Here is a 27,597-nt window from a genome sequence, read left to right as displayed (position 1 = left end):
GCCCAGGAGTCTGTGTCACCTGCCCCCGAAGACTTGTTGGTTCCCTGGAGCGCTGCCTTCTAGCTCAGGACGCCCCCCGAGAACTGAGGACGGTCTCGCTTATCTGCTCCCCCGGCGCGGCCCGGGGAGCTGCTGAGACACTCCCGGGACCGCTCGCCCCTCTAATCCACAGCCATGAGCAAGCTGGGCAAGTTCTTTAAGGGGGGAGGCTCTTCTAAAAGCCGGGCCGCTCCCAGCCCCCAGGAGGCCCTGGCCCGACTTCGGGAGACGGAGGAGATGCTGAGCAAGAAACAAGAGTACCTGGAAAATCGAATCCAGAGGGAACTCACCCTGGCCAAGAAGCACGGCACGCAGAATAAGCGAGGTAGGCTTGGGGTCTGGCCGCAGGAGTGAGTTCTCACCCACAAGCCTCCAGCTCTTTCCTTGGGGGCAATCAGGCTCACAGCACCTGTTCCCCAGGAGGCCGGGTTTACTCCCACAGCCTTTCTAGGAACTGGTATTGACCCCCAGGGCCAAAACTCTCAAGTCAGCTGAGCAAGGCACAATCCTGGAGGGCAAAATGTTAGGGAATTCCAAAGAAAACCAACAACAAAAAAGCTCAGAATTAATGTAAAAAAAACCCCAAACCAAACCAAACCAACAAAAAAGATGATGAACAAAATATCAAAATTTCAAATAAAGACAGAATTGGTATTACTGTTTTTTTTTTTTTTTTCTTTTTACTTCTGGCTCTTACGACGTTCTACAAGGCACTTTTTAACTTTCTTTAAAAAAAAAGTGATATTTTGTCCATCGTGAATTTTGTTGCATTAATTTTGAATTATAAAAGCATTGCATTAAAATATTATTTATCTTGATTACTGACTTTTTTTGCACCCCCCCCCTTACATTTTCCTCCTGTCTAACTCTACCCTAGTCCAGCCCTGCTGACCTCAAATATCAAGTTTTCTGTTATGTGTTTATGTATATTGAATCACACATTTTAACTTGAATGGAAATCTTCTGTAAAATATATTCTAGTATGTTCTGGTTTGCCTTAATTCTAAGCCGTTGAAGGGTTTAGTTGGCTGTTCTGCAGTTGAGATATTATTTAAAAAAAAAAAACACTAAACTAAATATTATATTTCCTATCACTGGTTTTTACCACACAAAGGACTTTGAACCAGTAATAATTCTTGGTGCTTCTGTCGCACCTTTAACCCTTTGTTATTTTCCAGAGTTAATTGGTTTCTTCAGTGTACTGCTCTCTTTATAGAGAATAGACGTAAACAATACAGTGACACATAAAAACCCAGGGAGAGGTTAAAGTAATTTGGTCTTATAACACCAGAAATAAAAGTGGTTTTGCAATGGCAGACTCAGAAATAGAAGCGGCAGTCCAGGACTCTGCCCACCACCTAACCCTGAACTTGCATCCACAAGTCAGACTTCTTTAGTAGGAACAAAGCTCTGGTAAGATTTACTTAGCCCTAAATGATGCTGCCATTGTTTAATGCAGGAAAGGAATAATGCCTTCTTGAGTTGGCCTTGAAAACCCTGCTGCTTCCCATAAAAATATGCCTGATACATTTGTGTCCACTTACTACCAACAAAAAAGGCCAAGTTTCATTTTTCTCTGCTGCTGCTGTGCTACGATAGTCTAGCCTGTTTTAGAGTTAAATGTTGGTTTCTATTTTTACTGTTTGTCCGAAAATATTTTGGGAATCTATTTAGTGGCAATTTCTAAAGAGATACCATGCTATTATGGCCTGCTAAAAAGTCATGGCCAGTTCTGTTTCTCTGTTCGTTCTCTTCTGTTTGATATGCACTCTGAAATTTGCATAATGTCTGTCAAGGGTTGTCTGTCATTCTTTTGTGTCTGTATATCCCTTTATCTACAGTGGTGGCTCAGTAAATACTGGCTTAAAAAATCTTAAAAATTGAACATCTGCTTCTAGGAAATGGTAAAAATATAGATTTGTTTTCAGAAGACTAAAATGTAAGGTAATATGCATTTTGTTTATTTTTTTCAGAAATATTCTCCAATGGGTAATGCACTAAAGTATACTACAAATTGGCTTTATAAAGACCCTCTCCCAACATTAAAGACAACATTAATTAAGAGCATCAGTCTAACTTCCTTAAATCAGAGAAGTAACAGATGCATGTATCATGTGCAAATAACCATTTAGGGTTAAAGAAGCCACTTATTTTTTATCGTTTATCCTTGGGTATTAGCCAGGCCGGGTTCTACAGTGGTTCTGGGAGAAGGAAGCTAGTTAGCATGAATTCATCTGTGCTCTAAACTATGGAAAGAATTCAATCACAGGCCCATATATTAGAAACCTTGTCAATATCAGCATTTTCCAAATAAATCAGATAACTTCATGTACAGATAGTTTCTGTTTTCCATTAGCTACCAAGAAATACTTTCACATACACAGTGTAATCAGGCCTAATATAGTTAATACAAAATGGGCCTTGTGTTACACAAGACTGTATATTGTGCTATAAGGGCTGTAATTTATGATCTGAATGACACAATGTATGTGCAGTTAAAATTTTACTTCTAGACATGGTTGGTCAGCTAGCATGCTGCCAAGAATAATAGGTTGAATGGTCAGCTAGCACTGTATCAGAAAGAGCCACACTCCTGGTCATTACAAAGTCTTTAGTGGTCTATTTCTTTACAACAACAGAAGCTTTGACAGCATTCTGAATGTAAAAAATGGGACCTTGGCTAAAATAGTTTAGAGACACCTCCTTGCTTCCCATGCCCAACAGGCCTTAGAATCCACGAAGTGTATAATGAACTTAACATTAGAAGGGTAGTGACGCTTGATCTCAGATGTGCACCAAGTCCAGTTCTTGGTTCGGGTGTATTTCTGACAGAGGGCACCTCCCACAGGACTCAGCACCCCATAGGGGACATTGTTGCCTTGAGTGAGCTTTTCATATGGGGTGTATCAGAGCCCCTGAAACGACGAGTCAGGACTCATTGAGCTAATGGAACAAGCTAACAAACTATTTTTGCTTGCCAGTGTATGTTTGGTTATACAGAATTTAGTCTGAAACTTGCTCTCATTGTATCTCATACCAAGTTGTGCAGGCATAACTAATTCTTCTCACCTCAAACTTCTTCAGTAGTTACTGTAATCTACTAAAAAGAACCTGACTGTGCGCTATCAAATTGGTTTTGCAACACCTATGATATTCAAGGCCCTGTTAATCTAAAAGATTAACACTTGGAGCAAGATTTATAGTTTGGTTAAAAATTTCGGAGGTCAGTGAGGGTGGAGATGGGGTAACTGGGTGATGGGCATTAAAGGGGGCACTTGATGGAATGAGCGCTGGGTATTATATGCAACTGATGAATCACTACATTCTACCTCTGAAACTAATTAAAAATTTTTTTTCTAATAGCTGTATTAGAAAAAGAAAAAAGAAAAAAAAAATTGGAGGTTGGAGGTTCTTTAATGCAGTTTATGTAGATTACCCCCTGCTTTATAACCGGCCATCTGTTTTGTGGAAAAGTAAACTTTTTACAAACCACTTGATTTTTTTCTCTTGAGCGCTATCATCAAGAGCAGTTTTCTTTTCTTTCTTTCTTTCTTTCTTTTTTTTTTTTTTTTAAAGATTTTATTTATTTATTTGACAGAGAGAGATCACAAGTCAAGTCGGCAGAGAGGCAGGCAGAGAGAGAGGAAGGGAAGCACTCTCCTGCTGAGCAGAGAGCCCAATGCTGGGATCATGACCTGAGCCTAAGGCAGAGGCTTCAACCCACTGAGCCACCCAGGTACGCCCAAGAGCAGTTTTCAATCCTGGCTGTATATTAAGTCACCCTGTTGCCGGGTCCTAGTCCCATAGATTCTGATATAAATGATAGGAGTGAGGCTCAGGCACCAGTATATTTTAAAAGGTGCCCCAGAGGGTGACTGGGTGGCTCAGTCTGCCTTTGGTTCAGGAATCTAGTCCTGCATTGCACTGGGCTCCCTGCTCAGAGGGGAGCCTCCTTCTCCCTCTACCTTCCCTCCACACCCCTCCCCTGCTCATGATCTTGCACTCTCACTCTCTTTCTCTCAAATAAATAAAATGTTGAAAAACTAAATAAAAATAATATCACTAGGAGATGGCCATAGGTTACCTTTTGTTTAAATACAATGTTCTGATCCAGGTTTTACACACTTGATAGGAAGTAATTTAGTGTTGTAGTCAGGAGCTTCAGCTTCAAAGCAGACAGACCTGGGATTGATTCCTAGCCTTGCCCTGTGGCTTAGACATTGTGTGGCTTCAGACTGCTTACTAGGCCCATCTAATTCTCAATTCCTTCATCTGCACAATTGTGAGGATAAGACTGATCCTCAGAGTTGTCTGGATTAATGACATTATTGTATAAAACTCTTAATTCAGAGCTCCAAAAATATCGGCCATTGTAATTACAGTATTTTCTTTTTCAGCTAAAATTGGCTTCCTACTAAATTCCATTTACTGGTTCAAATTTTGTTTTCTGGAATAACAGAATAAATCTACTCCACCTGTCATGTGAAGACCTTTCACATATTTGAGGACAACAGTCATTTCTTTGTGTCTCCTGTTCTGTGACCTCGATTCCATCAGTCACCTCTCAATTACCACTTACTGTGCTGAGGTTGGCTTCCCAGGGCCTGGTCTAGGGGGAGGTGAGAGACCCCTAACACGTACTTGTGTGACCCCGAGAATGATTGTCCCCTTAAATTTACATCCTAGATGTCTCTGCTACTTACTTGTCTTAGGCTGAGCAGGAACATCAAATATGTAATTACGTGGAGAGGGATGGATCCAGAATGGGTTACCCATAGGCCTTAGGCTATGGGAAGTGGGCTGAGAGAGAGGAAAGGGTGAGACTAGGAAGGAGTGAATTTGGCCACTACCTCTCTTCAGGATCATTACACGTGATTCTGGTGAAACCTAGCAGCTGAAACCCTCCCACCTCAGGTATCTGATGAATGAGACCCTAAGGCAGAGTCTTCTTTTGGAGTAAGCCAGCTCTCACTCTGAAGCCTGGGATTTTTATTTATTAACTTATTTATTTTTGCGGGGAGTTGGTGGCGGAAGGCTGAATTTGCTTTCAGAGTCAGACTTGGTCTTCCTTGGAGTTGAGGGTGTGACCATGATCCCATTGATTTAGCCTGGACTCTTTTTTTTTTTTTTTTTTAAGATTTTATTTATTTATTTGAGAGAGAGACAGCGAGAGAGAACATGAGCGAGGAGAAGGTCAGAGAGAGAAGCAGACTCCCTGTGGAGCTGGGACCCTGATGCGGGGACTCGATCCCGGGACTCTGGGATCATGACCTGAGCAGAAGGCAGTCGTCCAACCAACTGAGCCACCCAGGCGTCCTTAGCCTGGACTCTTAAGTTTGTTTTTTACTGTAGTCATCACAGAGCTGAATTGTGCAGTCTCAGACACCGGGGACCAGAAGGATTTGTTTAAAAAGAATCACATCTGTGTCAGTTGTGTGTCAACTTTGCACCAAAGTAGTGAGGGCATAGCCTGTGTGGCTCAGGTAATATGAGACTGATGTAGAAGGCCCTGGTGGATGGGAGCTCCCTTGGGAGATATCACTACCTGGTGACCTCGTTTCTTAAGAGAGGTTCTCAGAGAGGGCCCTCAGATCACCTGCATCTGAATTCCTTGAGAGTATTTGTTATAATGTACACTCACAGAGACCCCCTCAAAATTCTAACATAGTGGGTTGAATGTAGGGCCCAGAAATCTGAACTTGGAACTGATAACACAGTGATTCTGACACCCACGACAGCTTGGGAAGCTGAAGAGGCATTTAGTATTCAATGAGCAGCTAAGCTGGCGACCTCTACCCCCTGCTGTTTTCTTCCCTCCCCATGCCTATTGCTGCTTCCTTCCTCCTCCATCCCTCAGGGACAAAGATGAGCACTATCTATCCACCTTCCTTCCGTTTCCTGCTGAAGACACATTTCTGGAGCTCCTGACAGATCCTCTGTAACCGGCCCGAATCAGTTTTCCTGAAGGAAGTTCACATGGTACTGAGACTCTGTAGTTCTCCAGTATTCAGATTACAAGCAAGCGTCATCATAGAGGGTTTGCTTGCCTCCGATTATCTGATTTTTAAATAGATTTTATTTATTTGAGACAGAAAGAGAGTGCGTGTGTGTGTGTGTGTGAGAGAGAGAGAGAGAGAGCACAAGCAGGGGGAGGGGGACTCCCTATGATTGGGGAGCCTGGATGGGTCCGGATCCAGGGACTCTGGGATCATGACCTGAGCCAAAGGCAAACACTGAACCAACTGAGCCACAGGCGCCCCTGATTATCTGATTATTTTGTACCATACTCTGTGTATTCTGGAGCCAGAGAAAAGAAAGAGTTGTGGTGTTTTTTCGTTTTTGATTGTTGTTCTTAAAGATTTTATTTATTTGTCAGAGAGAGAGAGAGCACAAGCAGGGGCAGGGGCATGCAGAGAGAGAAGCAGGATCCCTACGAGGAGACTGATGTAGAACTCCATCCCAGGACCCTGGGATCATGATCTGAGCCAAAGGCAGATGCTTGACTGACTGAGCCAACCAGGCATCCTGAAAACAAAGAGTTTTATTCCTGGGGCATTAAAAACCCACATGTGAGTCAGGTCTTATTCTCCAGTCAACTGTTCTTCTCTCTTCTGGAAAACATAGATTATGGAAATGTGACACTTTCTCAGTTTTTACCCCCAACCTCAGGAGCTCCCCCGGGGCTTTCACCCCATGGCTGGGGAAACCTAAAACATCTGAGTGGCTCCTGGGAGCCTATTCACTTAAGTTGTTGTATTAAAACTTCTCGCATTCCTACTACCTCCCTTCGCTCACTTAGGTATCGACCAGCAGAATGCCCTGGGCTTGTTATCTCTTTTGTTCTATTAATATTTCCTCAGTTTGCCTGTGCTTTTTCTGATGAGAATCAGTTGCTTTTCCCCAGTGGAGTTGGAAAGAGTGAAAAATCCCAGCCAGATTTACCCTCTCCCCATTTAAATCAGTATGTGAAGCTTATGTTCAGTATTTTACATTTCTGTTAAATATCATCTTTTCAATTAAATCTTAAAATTCTAATTTTATTGCCTTATGTGTGCGCTATTTCTTTTTGTTGAACCAGTCACAAATTTGATCAACAGCTTTTTTTTTTCTTTCTGTCCAAGTCTTTTGTTAAAATAATATTGAATAAGGCAGAACCCAAGGACAGAGCCTCATGGCATGCTTCAAGACTTTATTCCAGGATAACCTCTACATTATAGTAACAATATTTCATCTCAGATTCAAGTAAGACATGATTACCAATTTGACAGATCAGCACTCCATGAGTTCTGTTATCTGTCTCACTATCCATCTCAGGAAGATACTTGATCTGTATTTCTAGCCCATATCATCTTATTTCTCATTCCCTTTCCCCTAACAATGCTTCAGTATACCTTGTGGATTATATTCGTGAAACCAAACTATATTTATACACCTCTGCTTCACAAATGCTGATTTATGAACTGAGAGTGTATGAGCTTCACCAGATTCACCTGCAGAGCTTTTTAAAATGACATACCCGGAGATTCTATTTCAAGAAAACTTCAGGAATGTGATACTCAGGCCTTTCTGGTTGATTTTGATGTGCATAGAAGGCTAGTGGCAGTCTATGGTTCTTTTTTTTTTTTTTTCCTTCCTTGAGTCGGCATCTCGTAACCCCAAGAAAACAGGCCAGTGAGATTATTTTGATATTTTTCATCTTTGTGAGCTCATATTGGCTTCTAGGTATCTTTGTCTTCTTTCCTAATTTCTCAGAAACCAGAGCGTAGGGAGTTTGTGCTCTAGAAGTATACTTCCAAGTGTCTGGCACAGATTCTTACAGTTTGCTGATGTGCTGTAGCTACTTCTAGAAGGGTAGTTGGTACCGTTTGTTGTGTTATATAAGTACATTGAGTTTTTCTTTTCCTCCATGAATTTGGGGCAGCATTGTACATTCTGGAACTGTCATTATTATTGCTCTTCATTTAAGTTTCACAAAGCTGGATAGTGGAGCTTTTCACAAAATACTTACATTGTATTGTATTACATATAATTTCTTTGGTATATGCTATTTTGCAGTGAATTGAATTAGACACAAAATGGTAGAAAATTTATTATTAACACCATGATTATGCCAAAGTCATATGATTTATCAGTTCTGAGAAACTATAGCAGAGATTATTGTAAGCTTGCCCTCAGCTGTAGTTAGGGTTTGTGTTTCTCAGTATTTAGAACTGCTAATTTCAGGTTAGATTTCATTTTCAAGAAAATGGAACAAGTGCAGGATTGTGTAATCAATGAGAGGTAAGGCAAGTTCTAATACCGAGTTTTTAAGTTTATAGTGCTTGGCTTTGGCAATCAGGTTTGGAAAGGGCAAGCGTGATTTATTTTGGGATTCATTTTTTTGTAATATTCTTAAGTACATTGTGACTATTTGTACTTTTTTAAAAAAGAATTATTTATTTATTTTGAGAGAGAGAGGGAGCGAACGAGCACACACATAGCATGGGGAGGGACAGAGGGAGAGACTCTCAAGCTGACTCCCCGCTGAGCACAGAGCCTGACATAGGCTCTATCCTGTGACACTGAGACCATGACCTGAGCTGAAATTAAGAGGCTGATGCTCAGGGCGCCTGGGTGGCTCAGTCGTTAAGTGTCTGCCTTCGGCTCAGGTCATGATTCCAGGGTCCTGGGATCAAGCCCCACATCGGGCTTCCTGCTCAGCAGAGGGCCTGCTTCTCCCTCTGCCTGCTGCTCCCCCTACTTGTGTGTGTGCTCTCTCTCTCTCTTTCTCACTATCAAACAAATAAATAAAATGTTTAAAAAAAAAAAAAAGAGGCTGATTCTCAACCAACTGAGCAACCCAGGCACCCCTCTATTTGTACTTTTAAGGGACCAAATATTACAGGTACTTAAAATATATTTTTAAAAATTCAATTCTCAATCTTTTGCCTTAGTAAACTATAACCAGAACTTTTAATACACACTGGTAATTTTAGTTTCTCCTACCCTTTTTTTTTTTTTTTTGAGCATCATTTGCTAGAATTCAACAAACACACAATTGGCTTAATAAAGTTTGCAGAAGGGCGCCTGGGTGGCTCAGTGGGTTAAGCCGCTGCCTTCGGCTCAGGTCATGATCTCAGGGTCCTGGGATCGAGTTCTGCGTCGGGCTCTCTGCTCAGCAGGGAGCCTGCTTCCTCCTCTCTCTCTCTCTGCCTGCCTCTCTGCCTACTTGTGATCTCTCTCTGTCAAATAAATAAATAAAATCTTAAAAAAAAAATAAAGTTTGCAGAAGGAGAAGAGGCCAAAAAAAAAAAAAAAACCCCAAAAAACAAGAGTCTGGAACAAATGAAAAGCAACTAGTAATCTACTTCCTGACTAACTGACTTCCCTACAATAGAGATCTTGCTTTCTTACCTCAGACAGGTGGTTCTAATTGCTTATTGGAATTGCTTATTGGAAATATTTGGGATTTAGTCCAAAGTTTTTGCTTTAAAGCAGTGAGAGCTCCTAAATCCAGGCCCATCAGTCTTTAAGCTCACTGCTAAGCCCTTCTCCCAGATATCTCTGACTTGTGGGTATTTCCAGTGAGAGGACAGGGGCTAGCCAGAGCCTACTGTGACCTGCTCTGGGCAACCTCTATCAACTCTTCCTTAATCTAGTCACCTAGTGACTTAAATACCAAGGCTGTGATTGCTACCCTCAAAACAAAATCACCCCCCAAAAGCAAGCAAACAAGAATGGTGATTTTAAAATAACAGGAAAGTAGAAGCTGATTATTCTCTGTTAAGAGTTGGGAATATTTGCAGTAGAAGTTAATGTGTTTAAAAATAACATTTAATGTCAATCATTCAGCTAAATAAAATAAAGTGCATACTTTTACAATTGACTCACATGTAAATTTAGAGGAATAAAATCCTGCAACCAAATATTCGACAGACACGTTTGACATTTTATTCTGTATTTAAATATCAATTTCTGGTGAATCTTTTTGGTTCTTTCACATAGTATTATATGCTGCATATCCATAATGGGTATGTCTTATTTGCTTTAGCAATAATAACACTGTTCAATGGGCCTTTCTCAGCAAACAGTGCAAATTCCATGACTGATTCTTGCCATATATTTAGTACATGTAACTGAAAGCCAATATAACCTTGGAGTTTGAACAAAGATACTAACCTAACTCAAAACTTAAACTTCGTTAACTGCAGCAAGAAAAAAAATATTATAATTATGTTAAACCAATTTATACATATTTTAAAGATCACGCATATACGAGCCTTTGGTTTTTCTTTCTGTGAGCAATATGAAAAATTTTATTTATATAAACTATCTTCATTTGTGGAGTGTTGTTCAGCCACTTAAATTGCAAAGTTGAAGAATAGTGTAGTTCATCACCAATAGCAACATAATCCTATTCTTAAAGAATTTCAAATAGATATAGTGATCTCAAGGGTAGGAGCTATATTTTCTAGATTCGTTGATCATAGGATGTCAAGGCAATTATCATAGAATCATAGATGGTGAAGCCTGAAGGGCACTGTAGAGACAATAGTTTGTTGGTCCTCAGGAGCACCTGTAAGCCACAGACGCAGTAGTAGGAAATATTGATGCATCGAATGAACAAGGAATACTTCATACAAATAGAAAATAGAACTATGTTACACATGCAGACACACACATATATACACATTTATACATACACACATATTCATACATATATATATATGCACATGCATAAATACAGATACATATACACGTGTATAGATGTACACAAGCAATATAGAATTACATTTATAGGTACGCATGTCTACCCTCTACAATTAAGCATAATTGCTATTTCTGACATTCTATTTAATATTTGCTGGTCTGGTATTCATACTGTTTTTCCTACATTTTAGGTAGCAGCAGGACCATAGAGGTTACCAATGTGTGTGAGGTTACTAATAATACCAGTAGCAAGTAAAAAACTCATCCAATCCGTTCTGTGTTTTGCCTGGTCAAACATTTAGTTGGGGTTTTACAAAGAATATCAAGTACATTTTAATGACTGCATTGGTATATTGTTCCAAATAGCAGGTTAATTTGACTTTCTTGGCAGTCGACCTCAGAAGCAATTATAAGAAATAAGAATTTCAGTGGATATATAAAATGAAGTCTTATGCAAGCATTCTTCTTTTTTTTTTAAGATTTTATTTATTTATCAGAGAGAGAGAGGGGGAGAGAGCAAGCACAGGCAGACAGAATGGCAGGCAGAGGCAGAGGGAGAAGCAGGCTCCCTGCCAAGCAAGGAGCCCGATGTGGGACTCGATCCCAGGACGCTGGGATCATGACCTGAGCCGAAGGCAGCTGCTTAACCAACTGTGCCACCCAGGTGTCCCAAGCATTCTTCTTTTTTTGACAGCTCAAGGCTGATAGCACTTCTTGGTCATGACTTTTCACTCTCAGATTTAATAATCTCTTGTGTGATATCCTGGCAGTAAGAACTACTTCATCTCCAAAAGTAACTGTGAGCTTTCTAGAAAAAAAAAAAAAAAAAAGAGTAACGTCATTTCTGTTGGAAAGTACCTTTAACTTCCTTTGTCCGTTTCCTTTCTTTCTGGAGATGGGAGAAAGTGCTAATTATCTTCTTTCTAATCTTTCCTACTTCATAGTATTAATCAGTCACTCGTTCTCTTTCTTTTCCCCAGATTTCGGTCCAACATTCTGCTTCCAAATGTCCTTTTCCTCAGAATATCTCTTACTTTCTCCAATCTCCTTCCTTTTCACTGTTTTCTCCGGCATCTGCTGTGCCATTGTATAATCCACCACGTCATTGTCATGTTCTAATCTTTTAGCTTGCTCTTTACCCTTTTTATGACATTTAATATTGGTGAGACCTCTGAAAATATGTATTTAATATTGGTGAGACCTCTGAAAATATGGAGGTTACTTATAAGATCGCTGGTGTGGCAAGCTGGTGTGATTTGCTCTGTTTTGGGGTGGATGGTTTCTGGCTTCTCATATATCTCAACGAGAAAATTCACATTGTCGTCCAGCAGGAGATTTGCGTCAGGGAGAGCATTGAGGGGCTAGGAGGACTCCGTCCTGTGACACCTGTTATCATTCATGCTCTCTCCTGAGCCGTGCGTTTGCTGTTTGTGTCTACGTGTAGACTGTCACCCTGGCTTCATCCCCATCCCTTCCTCTGTGGCGCCCCTTACCCTCCAGAGCTTGTCCGTTCCCTCTGTGCACACACCTACTTCCTACGTGGCGTGTTATTCTCCCTCTGTGTCTCCTCTACTACTGAAATGTAACTTACACGTGTTAGTATCTGCAGTCACGTTTCTGGAAGATCGTGCATGCTTACTAAATGCTTGTTTCATGATGAATAAATGGTTGAACATTTCTCTTCGTATTTGACCCTCTGAGATTATAGCCTTATTTCTTCGTCCCTGCGGTACCCAGCATAGTGGTGGTTGCATGGTAGGTCTTCGGCATATACTCCTGGAGTGGTTGAAATGAATGGATGAGAGTATTTTTTTAAACTGAAGAAGGCTAGGGGAATTCATGATGGAGGGTCCTGGTCAAATGAACCTTCAGTTTTCTAGTATTCTGCCAGTTGTTTTCAGTCTAACCTGCGACTTTGAACAGAAGCATTTTGTTTTCATTCTGTTTGCAGAAAGCTTACCATGAATGATGCCTATTCAGATGGTGTTTTTTAAGAACTAAAACAAGGTGCCATAAATAGAAGGTATTCTTTAATTGATGAGGTAATTTGTATGTGAGTAAGAACAGGGCTCACCTTTAAGGTTCTCAAATAAAACAACATGATTATGGCACTTCCCAGTTAAAAGCAAGAGATGACACGGCCGATTATGTGTGACATATGTCTCTTAAGCACTCTCTGGTAGTTCTCTTCTAGGCCTCATCTTTCAGGTCTTCTCTAAAGATCATCTATTCCTGGTAGAGAGAAGAGCTATCATAGAGCAGTTTCATATTTCACACACAGGTTTGTCTATCGTCACTGGATATGATGGTTTCTGAAAGGTTCTTCTTTTTTTGGCAACTAATGGATTAACAATACACACATGTATACACTCTTTAAAAAAAAAAAAGATTTTATTTATTTATTTGACCCACAGAAAGAGATCACAAGTAGGCAGAGAGGCAGACGGGGTGGGGGTGGGGAGGGGAAGCAGGCCCCCTGCTGACCAGAGAGCCCGATGCAGGACTTGATCCCAGGACCCTGAGATCATGACCTGAGCCGAAGGCAGAGGTTTAACCCCCTGAGCCACCCAGGTGCCCACACATGTATACACTCTTAAACGAGTGAAAAACAGACTGACCTTTAAAACCAAGATGGCCTATATGTTATACGAGCAATGAAACTGTAACTTTTTTTCTGCCATTTTTAGTTATTTTTCATTGATGACTCCTCCTCTGGCCATGTAGTAGTGAAGTAAAGTTGTGTAAGGCTGGTGGAATTTGGGTTCAAGTGAGTAATTCTTAAGTTTCAGCGTCATTCCTCACCCAGCAGTCATACAGACCGTTGTTCCATGACTCCATTGCTGAAGGAACGTCACTGTGAAGCCAAGAGACAAAACCCCTGGCTGTTTCTCCACCACAAAAGAATACAGTAGATTCCTTTATTTCAGAAAGAATGCTGTCCAGGTCGCACCTGCTGCTTAAAAGCACATACAGGAGTTTGAAGATTGAATTGCACCTCCTACACGGGTTAAATTACATGGCTCTGAAAACATCCTTCTTCGCCAAATCAGGAACACTGCTAAATTTGCAGTATTTGTTCCTTGTCTTTGAAAATAGGCAGCTATTTCTTTCCCAAATTGTTTATTAGAAAAAAATCAAAGCCTGTCTGACTCCTGGTGGGCCTGAGGCATCATTGTTTCATGTGAGAACCAGGTCATGAGTCTCTTCACGCGTATTTCTTGGCTCTTTGGAGCATCAGGCTCTTGTCTCAGTGTTTGGAAGAAATATACCAGACCAGGCAGAAGGAACAGGAAGTATCTGGTGTCCTAGGGCCAGGCCCAGCTACACAGGAATCACTGGGTTTGTTCACACAAGGTGATCTGAAACATGGAAGTCAGATTTTAAATTTGGAGGACTTTGCATGCGAATCCAGATGCTTCTGGTAGATCAGGCTTAATGCTTGGCTGGTTGCCAGAGTTCCTGCTTCTTCCTGTTGACCCCCTTATCCTGGGGCCAGGGTCCACTGCCATTTATTATCACTCTTATGCTATTTTTATTACATATTATATATTATTATATTTATATTACATAATAAATATTATGCTATTTATTATTAGTAATATTCCTCTCTCAGTAGACTAATATTCTCTCTCACAGGTGAGAAAACAAAGAAGGTCTTTCTCCCTAACCTCTCTCTGCTTCACTTACCTGTCATTACCTGCCTGGCTCCTTCTGGTGTAGGCCAATCTGTAATTTGTGGTACGGGAATTAACATGTAAGTTGAGATTCCCAACTCTTAATGAATTTTCAAATTTATCCCACATAATTTGAGGGGCAGAAACCATGTTAACATAGGCATTTAAAACTGTGATCAAACCAGAACTCATTATTATCAACAACAGACATTTGCAAGGTTGTGTTATACCATGTGGCTCCCACCATACAGTTCGGACAACCCTGCAAGGGAAATAATGATGGTGATTGTGACGATCCCTAATAGTTAGTAATCACTCTTTATGGGTCAGGCATGGCACTAAATACTTTGCACATTTTATTTCAATTAATCCTTAACCACAGAATGAGTTATATCCTTGTTTTCCACGAAGCAACCTATGTAAAGTCACTCAGCTATGAATAGATGGAGCGTAGGTTTGGAAGTAGGCAACTTGACTCCAGAGTACAGTGGTCTGTTGTCGTCTGTATTATTGTTGTTGCTATTATTATTATTATCCAAGTAGGGAAGGTCACTTCAAAGTTAAGGTTACACTCCAAGGTTATTATGGACAGTTATTAATTGGTAAGGGTAGGATTAAAATGTAACTCTGAAGTCTCATCCTTTATATCAAGTTGCATTTTTTTGATTTTTAGAAAGTGAGCTAAAATTATTTCTTACCAGGAAACATGGTATATTTTTAAATAGAGAAATCTAAAGTTTTTCTAAAAGAAAGAAAAAAGAAAATGCTTTTGGGTCAATGGATACCAGTTAGGTTCCAAATAAGTACAGACACTGAACCTGCCTAACAGGATAGGGAGGAGACACACTTGGAACACTCCACTTCTGGGTATGTTGGGTGGAGATATGTACTTGAAGTTTAGCTTCCTAATATTTTCTAATGGTTTCTAGTATTATGTTCCTGTTATGGTGAGTTACAGCAAAAAAGCCAGTAACTTGTTGCTCATTGGCCTCAGAAATAAGATACACAATTACATTAATTAATAAATGTTAGGTAATTGCTATTTTAAATAATAATATCTAATTGCTTAAGTGTCGACCTTGCATGGGGACTGTATAAGGTATTTGACATAAGTTATCTCTAATTCTTAAAACAGTCATCCAGCCTTGTGGGCATTATATCCCCGTTTCCAGAACATCACACTGAGGCTCAAAGAAGGGAAGTGACTTACCCAAGAGTACACATCTATTAAGTCATGGGAGAAGAATCACACTTTGGCCTTGAAGGCCATACTTTTCCTATTATACCACGCTGTCATTATAGTATGTCAACAAAATTATCAGATTTATTTATTTAATATTCCTTCATTTCATCTTCTGTAAAGTAGATCAGTAATAATATCTACTCTTGGAGTTTTTGTGAGCGTTAATGACCATTCACATAAAGCACTTAGCGCCAGTTTAGCATATAACAGATGCTCAATGTTAATTTTTGTTATGTGTTTTATTGGCCTTGTGCCAGGACCTGAGTCAGGTACTGGGGAAATAGGAGACTAGAATACTACATCTTTCTTCCAAGGGCTTATAAGTAGTATAGGGGAGATGAGGTAGAAAAGTTTTACCAGTAATTATAATCCAGTGTGATAAATGCAGCAAGATATATGGATCCACAGGCAGGGTATTAGCATGGAGGGTCAATTGCATTCTTCGCATGCTGGGGAGAAAACCCCTGCACAGCTCTGGTCATTAATGTGATGAGAGCCTCTCTACAGGGCGATATTGTATGATATCACAGAAGGGTCTTTATGAAGAAAAATTTTTAAAAATTGTTTTGGTTCTTTCCTAAAGGACAGGTTAAGCAAATAAAAACCCTTTTCTAAATAAAGTGTCAGTGCTATTCAGCGGGGAGTTAAATTATGATTTTGCACCTGGAGAGGGAGCCAAGTGGAACCTGAGAACCCCGGACTTCCACAGTGTGCAGGGTGGGGAAGACAGTTACCACTCACCACTCACTCACCACTTCTGTGGAGAAGGAGAACAATGCTCCACACCTAAAATAAAGGCATTCTTTGTCAAGCCTTTCTACTTGCTCCCTCCCCTGGAGTACCACACCCACTTCTTCAGAGCTTTGGGCAGCCTTGGTCTTTCAAGAGACCTCATGGGAAAACACTCTTTAAGTAACTACAAGAAGCCCAGCTACTTATACTAACTATTCTAGTCTTTCATTGATAGATATGAACTTCTAACACAGACTCAAAAGAATTTAGATGAAAACTAACTGCAAGAAAGGGTTAAGATAAGCAATGCAAACAGCCAAACCCAAGAGAAGAGAGATAATGTAGGCAATAAAAAAACGTTAAAAACAAGACTTGTGGGCACCTGGGTGGCTCAGTGGGTTAAGCCGCTGCCTTCGGCTCAGGTCATGATCTCAGGGTCCTGGGATCGAGTCCCATATCGGGCTCTCTGCTCCGCAGGGGGCCTGCTTCCCTTCCTCTCTCTCTGCCTGCTTCTCTGCCTACTTGTGATCTCTGTCTGTCAAATAAATAAATAAAATCTTTAAAAAAAAAAAAAAACAAGACTTGTGTTAGTATCTTCAGGGAGTATATATTATAATAATAGTATATGCAGGCTATTGAACCATAAGGCGAGAATGGATTGCCATAAAAATGAACAGCTAGAAGAAAAAATTCTTAGAAATTAAAAAATATAATTAAAAATAAATGAGTGGGCAAAAAGTAAAATAAATGTAGTTGAAGACTACTTAGTAATTCAGAATATAAAGTTAAGGAATTATCCTAGAAGATAGAATAAAAAGAGAAAGAAATTAATAGATTGGAGGATAGCACCAAGGAACCCAACATCCATCATATAAGAGTTTCAAAACAGAATGGTTTGGACAAGGGTACAATTCAGATTATAATACAAAAATAAATAGGGACTTCAGAAGAAAGTAGGCAGGGGCACCTGGTTGGCTCAGTCGGTTAAGTGTTGCCTTTGGCTTAGGTCATGAACCCAGGGTGCTGAGATTGAGCCCCTTGTTGAGCTCCCTGTTCAGCAAGAAGTCTGCTTCTCCCTCTCTCCCTGTTCATGTTCTCTCTCTCTCTCTCTCTCAAATAAATAAAATCTTAAAAAAGAAGAAGAAGAAGAAAGTAGGCAGAAATAATGGAGGGGAAAGAAGTAATAAAAAACATAAAAGATACAGTTTCTCCAAACTGAAGGAAGACTTAATTCTTCAGGAAAAATAAAACAAACAAACAAAAAACCCTTCACCAATTATTTAGTTGGGAAAAGCAAAAAATAAAAGACACACACTTAGTCCTGTGCTGGTGAGACTTCATAACTCTAACATAAAAAAGAAAACTGTAAACATTCCCAAAGAGGAAATAAGCTAACAGATTTTCTACAAAGGGATAAAAATAATATTATTATCAAACTTTTGGAATATTGATTACCCAATGACAATGAAATAGTCAAATCTTTGAAATATATCGAACCTAGAATTCTGTAAATAAAAGTTCAAACTATTATTCAAATTTGAAACAAAATGACATTTTTAGACCTCTAGGTATTTAGAGAATCTATATCTATGCACCTTTTATGAAAAAAAGTTAAGATTTATTTCGGTAAAGGAAAAATAATCCATGAAGCAATGATGTAGGATACAAGAATCAATAGTAAGAAAATAAGCCAGCCACTATAGTTTAGTGTAAATTGTTGAAATTGTGTCTGCCAAACTTAATGCAATTGTTAAGAAAAGTTTCCTTAAAAATTGAAAGGATAGTAAAAACAATTAGTAATCATCTAGAACTAATAAAATTTTAGATTATTTCAATCAAATGTATAAAGTCTAACTGAGAAAGGAATCTTATTTGGGAACAATAAATTATAATTAATTTTTAATTAATTTTAATTAATTTAATTTTCAACATGGATAGAAAATTGTATATGTCTTTTTTAAATATAAGAGTATTCTTTGGAGAATAAATTTAGTATATATAATTCCCCAACAAATTATAGAGGGGAAAATGAACAAAGAAAATTTGATCAATATACATAAAGATAAGACAGCAGAAGTAAACAAAAAATATAATAGAAAACACAAAAAGATGATAATAAAAAGACAATTTGAGAGAACATATCAGTCATTACAATAAATAAACATGAGTTAAAATCTTATATTAAAAGATAAAGACTATTTGAATCTGTTGAAAACAGTCACACAAACTACCTATTCAAGTATATGCTATTTGTAAAAGGTGCAATAGAGCAAATGGAAAATAATTTTGAAATAGAGGTCCCCATAAAATTATAACAGACAAATTGTAACAAAAAGAAAACTGAAACATTAATATAAAACAAAATGCAATGTAAGGCAAAGAGTATGAAATGGGACAGAGAGTGATATTTCATATTGATAACCAGTAAAATCTGACAAGAAAGTAATCCAAATTACTTTATTACTTTATTTATTTTATTAGAATAAGCAATCCAGATCTCTTGGAATTATAAGAATAAATCGATCAAAATAGAGTTTGAAGAGAGCCTTTTTTCAGAAATCTGTGTTGCAGTAACTTTTACGTGCTTTACTCTGAAACCGTAAAGCTATTTGAGTTTTTTTGTCAGGTCCATTTAATTATCTTTATATTAACATTCTTCTGCTGCTCTTTTCCTGCACTGTCCTTAAATACCCTATCAAAACTCATATTTTAAGGTCTTTTTTTTTGCAGGGGTGTAAGAGTCAAAAGGACTCCATTAATTTTGTGATTTTCAAATGAAGCAGGTAAAGTTTTTTTTTGCTAAAGAGCTAATGGGAGTGTATTTGGATATTTCGCTTAAAAGCAACACTTTTCTCTTACCAGCATGTCATCTAATCCTTGAGTATGACTTTAATGATATTGATTTTATGGATGCTCATGGTTAGATGTAACCTTGCTAACCATCTCATAATCATTTTAGACCAAGACATGAAACTCATCATCCTAGGTTTTGGTTCCAGCTGCCACTCACTGTCTACCTTCAAGAAAGTCACATAACTTCTCTGGATCTCAATTAACTTGTCTCTGAATTAAAGAAATTGGGCTAGAATAGTTATTAAGATTTCTTTCTTCCTCTAAAGTTTTATTTTTTTACTGCATGATTTTTACTCATATTTTTATCTATTCTTTTTCTAAAATTCTATATTGACAAAAATACTTCTGAGAAATATTTTATGAATATGAAAAATGACTTTTCATCCTCTTACCAGATTTTTGGAAGAAAAGAACAGCAAAACATTTGAGGGAGTGGTAGTTGGTGCAGGTGATTGAAGGGACAAATGTTAGTTTCTCAGCTTTCTTTGGCACCCTCATTTTCCATAGGGATCAAAAATGCTGAGTCTATGGTTGGTGTGGAGCAAATGTCTCTTGAGTAAGAGGCTTGGGCTTTCTCCTTATAAATGTGGCTTCTCCCTTATTTAGCTGCATTGCAGGCACTAAAGAGAAAGAAGAGGTTTGAGAAGCAGCTCACTCAGATTGATGGCACACTTTCCACCATTGAGTTCCAGAGAGAAGCCCTGGAAAACTCTCACACCAACACCGAGGTGTTAAGAAACATGGGCTTTGCGGCAAAAGCGATGAAAGCAGTTCATGAAAACATGTGAGTGACTTTGGTCTCCCTCCAAGTCATAAATTCCCTCAGTGTTGAGAAGAGCCTTTGGAACTCTATGATGATTTTGGTAGGAAGGGAGTTAGTTATTCATTTGAGGATTTTTGATAAGTTGGAATGGAATGCCCCCTCAAAGAAGGATTAGAAGTTAGAATTGGGAAGAAAGAAAGAAAAAAAGACCATGAGAAAATGAAGACATTCATTTTGCCCTTAGGTTTCCCAGTTGTTTCAATATTGTCAGATACTCCAACTATAAATGCTTTTACACTATAGGTTTTTTGGTTTTTGCTTTTTTAGAGGATTTTATTTCTTTATTTCAAAGAGAGAGGGACAGAGAGCAGAAGCAGGGGGAGAGGCAGAGGGAGAGGGACAAACAGACTCCCCACTGAGCAGGGAGCCTGAGGAAACAGGGCTCAATCCCAAGACCCTGAGATCACTACCGAAGCTGAAGTCAGACTTTTAACCGACTGAGCCACCCAGGTGCTCCTCACACTGTAGTTTTTAAAAGACCTAAATGTTGACACCTGTGAATGTTAGAATGATCAAATAATGGTTGCCAAACGTTGGTTATCAAACCTTTTGGAAAACCACAAAAGAACACAGATTCCCAGGTTCCTTGAAGCAGGGTAGGGATTGGGCCTTTTGTTTTTGATCACCAAGTTCCCCAGGTGATTCTAATACTAAGAGGTGTTTATGAAACATTGACCTGGAAGAATAACTATGAGCATGGATTTAAGGTCAGATTTTTCTAAGTTACAATCCCAGTTTCATTACCAGCTATCCTTGAAGCAAATTACTTTGCCTTTCCCTGATTCAATTTCCTTAGCTATAAATTGGAGATAATAATAATTCTTACCTCATGTAGTCATTGTAAAAGTCAATGAGATACCAGATACAATGCACTTAGTTTCTGGCACAAAGTAAGTTCAGTATCAATATTCATCATGGTAGTGGGGCTGGGGATAATTTGCTGTACATCTACACTAGGAAATCCATGCCTAGGACCTGATCCTTTCTTGCGATTGGATATGATGGTGAAGTCTGGGTCAAAAATGCATAAGAACAATGAGTGGCTGAGGGATCTAGAGAAGTGTCCATGGATGGGAAGAGTTGGGTGGGGGGAGGCTGGGGCGAGGGAAGACTTCTTTGCTGACATTTTCTTGCCTTGATGATTCCTTGACAATCAGCTGTCATTTTGACAGCTTCAGAAAGATCATTAAAGTCGTTATCACAAAGTCCTCTCTCACTGCTGTCAGCGGTGTGCTAATTGTGTCACAGAATCACAGCCTTTTTCTCCAGGTAGTTGAGCAGCTGCATTCCCCTGAATTCCTTTTGAGAAAAATTCAACCTCAGGCCCAGACTTTACTCCTTTTCATAAATAAGTTCCTTGTATATTTGTTATAAATATAATAATTGGAAATAAGGGGTGATAGGAGAATGCTAAAAGAAAACTTTTTATGTAAAAAAAACAAACAAACCTTGGGAAACTTACAAAATATTTATTCCCCTGGAAGTCACAATTTCAGGGTTTAGGTTGCTTAATAATAAGGAAAATTGTCACTTCTCTGGTATCCTATCAGTTTACCCTAGTTTCAGAGTTGGAGGAGTGATTCAGAGATGGGGTGGTACAGAAGCAGTCCAGATCCTGGCCTTAGGCAGGTGGTTAGTTCTGGAGGGGGAGAGGGTGGTGATCAGGTACTAGGAACTGTCATCAGAACAGCTGTCCATCATGGGCCTGTGGCGACCTGGGTTTCTGTGCCCAAGTTGCTGACTCTTCTGAGGGCTTCCCAGGCCTCACCCTTTTCTCATTAGTGTTCTCCCCGCTGGCATCAGCAGCTACGGGAAAGCCCTCAGGAAGTCAGATCTCAGAGCCATGAGGCATTCTAGAAAAATCTCTCGTTCCAGAGTTCAGCTTCTCTAAAAGACTGCTGTCAGGTAGTGGCTGCTGAGAGTTGCCATAGCTTATCTTAGTCATGGTGGTCCTTGGTGGTCCATGGCACCATTTCCTGCTGACTTAATATAGAGCAGCATATATTATTAAATTCTACATATGCCCTACCTACCAGACAAAATTTCAAAATGCATCTAAAATATTGTTAGTTTTAGTCTCTAGTGACTCCCGAAGGTAATAACTATCTATCAAATTTTAAAATATATGTGCAGGGACGCCTGGGTGGCTCAGTTGGTTGGACGACTGCCTTCGGCTCAGGTCATGATCCTGGAGTCCCGGGATCGAGTCCCGCATCGGGCTCCCAGCTCCATGGGGAGTCTGCTTCTCTCTCTGACCTTCTCCTCGTTCATGCTCTCTCTCACTGTCTCTCTCTCAAGTAAATAAATAAAATCTTTTTAAAAAATAAAATAAAATATATGTGCATATGCAGGATTGTTAAATTTCTTGCAGTGCAAGTTATTTTTAAAGTTGATAAATTTTATCACCCGAAATTTTTGTTATTCTACTGAAATAACTAAGAGTTTACATTAAATTAACTCCTTTCCCATATGGAATTATATCTAAATTCATAAATGTGAAGTAAACTTCTGAAATATTTCTTCTTTTTTTTTAACTTCTGAAATATTATCAACAACATATTATCTCCCAGGGATCTGAACAAAATAGATGATCTGATGCAAGAGATTACAGAGCAACAAGATATTGCCCAAGAAATCTCAGAAGCCTTTTCTCAGCGGGTCGGATTTGGCGATGACTTTGATGAGGTAGGTAACAATGTAAAGAACGGAGGATTGTGGTTGCTGGAAAGGATAGCTTCCTCCCATATAGAGCAGGTGGGGTTTCTTAAATATTTTCTTAAATATCATTAGAGAATAAGTGGTATTTGTTAGTGATGTATTTCTCTTTTTTTTTTTTTTTAAAGATTTTATTTATTTATTTGACAGAGAGAGATCACAAGTAGGCAGAGAGGCAGGCAGAGAGAGAGGAGGAAGCAGGCTCCCTGCCGAGCAGAGAGCCCGATGTGGGGCTCGATCCCAGGACCCTGAAATCATGACCTGAGCCGAAGGCAGCGGCTTAACCCACTGAGCCACCCAGGTGCCCCTGATGTATTTCTCTTAAGGAGGAAATGGAAGTGCTGGCAACCCTGATTTAAAAGAAAGATTAATATGGTTTAGCAAACTACCCCCTAATTAAGTTTTCAGCTATTAAGGAAAGGAAGCATGTGATTATGTAGAGTTAGTGACTTTTAATGACTGAAGCCTAAACAGCCCCTTTTCAAGGAATCAAGTGCTCACACATATGGGCAAAACAAAGCAGTTTGTGTCACTCTGCAAGGAACAGACTATATCACGCTCTGCAGTTGTTAAATTAGAGGTTAGTCTGCCTCTGTCTATTACTCAGGCTATGAAACAAAATAAATGTAGAGTGGCATTATTAACACACACATTCCATTTAGATTAATCAGTCCAATAATAGAGACTCTAATTATAATGGTGGTGTCTGCACTGTGAATTTCAGTTGTTCTACTCAAAGCACATATATAAGTAGGACTAGTATATGTTTCGAAATGTTTCCAATTCTCTGATTAGTATGGGAAAGAATCTGACTTTCTACATCTGCCTGGTATTAAAAATGATGTATCTGTGAAGTAAGAGGTGGTTGCATAGAAACCTGGAAAGTAAGAATTGAGTGTCAACAACTTTTAAAAAGGGTGTAGATGGTCACATGTGGAACTTAAAAAACAAAGCAAACAAACCAACAGGAAAAAAAAAATAGAGACAAAAACCCCAGGCTCTTAAATATAGAGAAGTAAGGGGTGGTCGCCCCGGGGGCATATGGATGAGGGGAGGGTGAACAGGTGAAGGGGATTAAGAGTGCGTTTATCGTGAGGAGCTCTGAGGGGCACATACAGTTGTTGAGTCACTGTTAATGTTAATTATACTGGAATTAAAATAGAAAACCCTATCTCCTCCTCTCCCCCCAAATGGTGTAGACCAGGGGTTAGAAAATTTGGCGTTGAGGCCAAATCCTTCCCATGGTCTTTCTGTATGATGCCTGAGCTAAGGATGTTACATGTTTAAAGGACTGGAGAAAATAAGAGCAATGATGATAGAAACAAAGAACGCGGTGCAACAGAGACTGTATGTGGCCAGCAAGCCTAAAACACCGCTATCTGACCCTTTACAGAAAATGTGGCCTAGCCCTGCTTAGGCTAATAAGCATCTAATGAGTGCATTACGTATGATGTGGTGAAAGGGGGTCTGGGCTCGAGGACATCTGGGTTCTGCCATTAGTTCCTTTGTGTAAGTCTCTTCACTTTTCTGACGCTTAGTTTTCTCATCTGTAAAAGAAAAATTACTGGTTTGCTACATTATCTCTGAAGTTTCTTAAATTCTAAAATTATTTTTTCAGGGAACAAGTGTTCGATACTCAAGGTCTATAATCGATGGGGGAGATGATTATTCTGTCATATTTGCTAAAGCAAATATCAATATCTTCTTGGTGCTGTTGAAACTAGCAGGTGCTATTGGCAGTTCTGGGCACCCATTCAGTGTAGGCTGGCGTGGGCCGCCATTACCGTATCGGCTATATTTGTTCCCATTTATTTTGTGAGCAGAAGTAGGCATCTCAATATTCATCCTGCAGCATGTTATTCATTTTGTCTGTGGAAAACTGAAAGCACACAAGTACACCGGCCATACTATTTCAATCGCCCTGATGACATACACGTTCATGATTTATTTCCTTTTCATGAGGTAGACTTAACAGTGGTCAGATAGTCGTTAAGCTTGCTGCACATCTGATATAAATTGACTTGATCCAATGTTGTGGTTGGCTTAAGTATCTCCTGTCATGGCCCAGAGTATTGTTACTCTTACTTTAATATAAGATAATGATTTGTTTATTACCTTTCTCCCACAATCGATAATGAGTTCCTGAAGTGTAGAGACTGTTGATTTAACTTTGCATCCCCAACACTGAGTTCAATACCTAACCATGAGTGAGATCTCAATAAATTTGTTCAATGATGAATGAATGAATAAACAAAGAATCTCCTTGGTCAAATGTAAGAGTGCCTTAGGTCATTTCCAATAGCGACAGTCTTAGAATTCTAATAACAACAAATTTAGTGTTGACTCCCAACCACTCTCAGAGTGCGGAGGGAAGGGCTTGGACTCTGAGTAGTCATGGAGCCAGTTAGATCTGAACCACCATAGTTTTCTGACATCTGACATACCTTATCTGACATAAGGTGACTTATGCCTTTAAAGTCTCAAACTGGTCTTGCCTCTCTAAGGTCCTCAGGGCAGAGAATAGTTTAGGATGAAACCAGACTCTCTGAGACTACAGCTGAAAGAAGGAAGTACAATGTACCTACCTTGAGTCTAAGTTTTCTAAACCCAGACACACAGAATGATTTATACTGGCTTTGGTAAGTTAACAGAGAAACCATAGTATTTTTGATTCTTTTTACTTTCTGTACATTATGGTTTTGCTATACCGGTTGCTTTATCTTCAAAAGCTGAGGTGAAAATATTTATTTGCTCCAATTAAAGTTTTACAGATTCTTAATTTGTTACAGTAGAAAAGAAAAGATACATTGGAAAATGACAGGCAAGGTGTAAATTTCCTAGAAACTGAGGTTATATATTCAGCTAGCACAAATTACTTGAATAACTGTTTACTGAAGTATTATAAGATTAACTGCAACAAATTTGCACAACCCAAAATATTCATTTTTTAATCATTGCTCAGTGTTGCAAAAAAAGACTTAGTCTTAAAATAAATATTCCATTTCACTGGGTTCTCACATCAATTGGGTAGCAGATGTTCTTATTATTGTGTTTGAGGAAACCCACTTCCTGAAACGTTAACTCTGTAATTTTCTTTCTCCTATGTTCAGGATGAGTTGATGGCGGAACTTGAAGAATTGGAGCAGGAAGAATTAAATAAGAAGATGACAAATATCCGACTTCCAAATGTGCCTTCTTCCTCCCTCCCAGCACAGCCAGAGAGGATGCCAGGGAGAATGTCAGCCACGTCCTCCACTGCACACAGATCCCGAGCAGGTCTGCTGCCCACCTCAGCTGCCTGTGGTCAGATAGGTCCCTGAAATAGTTAGCTAGGTTGATCCCTTTTAGCACTTATTTTTGTTTCATAGATACACACTTTTTTTTTTTTTGATACATACCTTTTAATACCTGTATGCAAACCCGTTTTTTGTGCTGCAGTTGTGAATATCACCAATTGCTAATTTTTATCCATTTTATGTTCCAGCATCATCCAGGAGGGCAGAAGACGAGGATGACGATATCAAACAATTGGCAGCTTGGGCAACTTAAACTAAAATGGAATTCGTGGACACCTGAATTAATGAGCTGTATATAAGACATAAAAAATGTTTTTGCCTTGTTCAGAAGTTAACAAAGGCCCTGTTTTATATTCACACTGGATCAGTAATTGTCTTTTAAGCCTTATAAATAAAAGTTACAAAGAATCATTTGTAGACATCCAATCAGAGATGGAAAACAACTTCCCGCTAGCATCTTGGAGGGTCTCCCCATGCTGATGGGAGGGGGTATTCTATCTTGTTACATGCTACTGTATTTCCAGTCCCGACACATACTACGTGCTCTGTGTACATTTGTTGAAAGAAAATGGATTCCTATTAACATACAAAACATGTAACAGTTTATATGCCATATAAAAGTGATGTGTTGATAGCTAGAGAAAATTACTTTCTTTTCTAAGGGAATGCAAGTTTGCTGTGTGCATCTGTTAGGACATATCTATCCCATGGTAAATGTACATACACCATGTGTCTTGTAGGAGAGACTTCATTTAGGGAAGTCTTGTGTGAGTCTCTATATAAGTAGTTTCATTTGAGTTTTGCAGTTTAAAATCTAAAAGGAGCTTTAATTGACATTTATTATGGCAATTAAGCCTGGAATAGGGCAATGGATGCACTTCCCAAAATGTCTGAAAGTGCTAACAGCTTACACTGCTGAGCAAGGATCTCCTGGGTATAATTTAGCCACTTAGGAAGCCATGTTAACACTCCCAGGCCATTATGATGCCGTTATGGCTTCCGCGTGCTCAATGTGTGAAGGTTCATTCTTTTCTATTCTGTGCTCTCTTGTACATTTATTTACCCTTTACATCATAGTCTTTGTAAATACATAGAAATGGAGGCAATTAAAAGTATATGATGAATAAAATTTGGGTCATAATTATTTTCAAATGAAAATAAATGGCAAAATTATGTATTGCTCATATGTCATGGACCACAGAGTGACAGATGTCCTTATATAAGATGTTCTAGTGTTCCCTACTTTTGCTAGGCTACATAGTGGAATGGAAAGAACACAAGAGCTGGAGGTGAGAGTCCTGGATTCCAGCCTCTGCTCTGCTGCTAATGCCGTATGATCAGCCATGTCATGAATTCTGAACCTCTGTTTCTTCACTGGGAACTTTTAAGTGTTGGATTTGATCTCTAATCGGTCCATCCTGCCACAGGCCTTTTGCATCTGCTGTTCTTAGCAGTCTTCCTGTTATCCACACACAGACACCAAATCTTACTCATTCCATAAATCTTAGTTAAAATGTTCTTTATTTTGGGAAA

The 27,597-nt window shown here is 39.2% G+C and overlaps 1 protein-coding gene across 1 annotated transcript; it reads left to right on the top strand.

Moving 5' to 3' along the window:
- Positions 1-20: 20 nt before the first annotated feature.
- Positions 21-26,475, top strand: CHMP4C (charged multivesicular body protein 4C). The gene is made up of 5 exons (XM_059166130.1): positions 21-364; positions 19,837-20,014; positions 22,624-22,738; positions 25,879-26,044; positions 26,253-26,475. Exons 1-5 carry the CDS (start codon positions 175-177, stop codon positions 26,315-26,317), a joined length of 714 nt encoding a protein of 237 aa, XP_059022113.1. The 5' UTR covers positions 21-174; the 3' UTR covers positions 26,318-26,475.
- Positions 26,476-27,597: the final 1,122 nt, after the last annotated feature.

This window comes from Mustela lutreola, chromosome 3, assembly GCF_030435805.1.
Source record: "Mustela lutreola isolate mMusLut2 chromosome 3, mMusLut2.pri, whole genome shotgun sequence".
NCBI lineage: Eukaryota > Metazoa > Chordata > Mammalia > Carnivora > Mustelidae > Mustela > Mustela lutreola.
The sequence above is the reverse complement of the archived record's forward strand: the minus strand, read 5'-3'. Positions and strand labels throughout refer to the sequence as shown.

Coding starts and splice junctions, on each gene's coding strand:
- CHMP4C (XM_059166130.1), top strand. CDS start 175: ATGAGCAAGCTGGGCAAGTTCTTTAAGGGGGGAGGCTCTTCTAAAAGC. Junction 365..19,836: donor CGGCACGCAGAATAAGCGAG/GTAGGCTTGGGG, acceptor TCCCTTATTTAG/CTGCATTGCAGGCACTAAAG. Junction 22,739..25,878: donor TTGGCGATGACTTTGATGAG/GTAGGTAACAAT, acceptor TCCTATGTTCAG/GATGAGTTGATGGCGGAACT.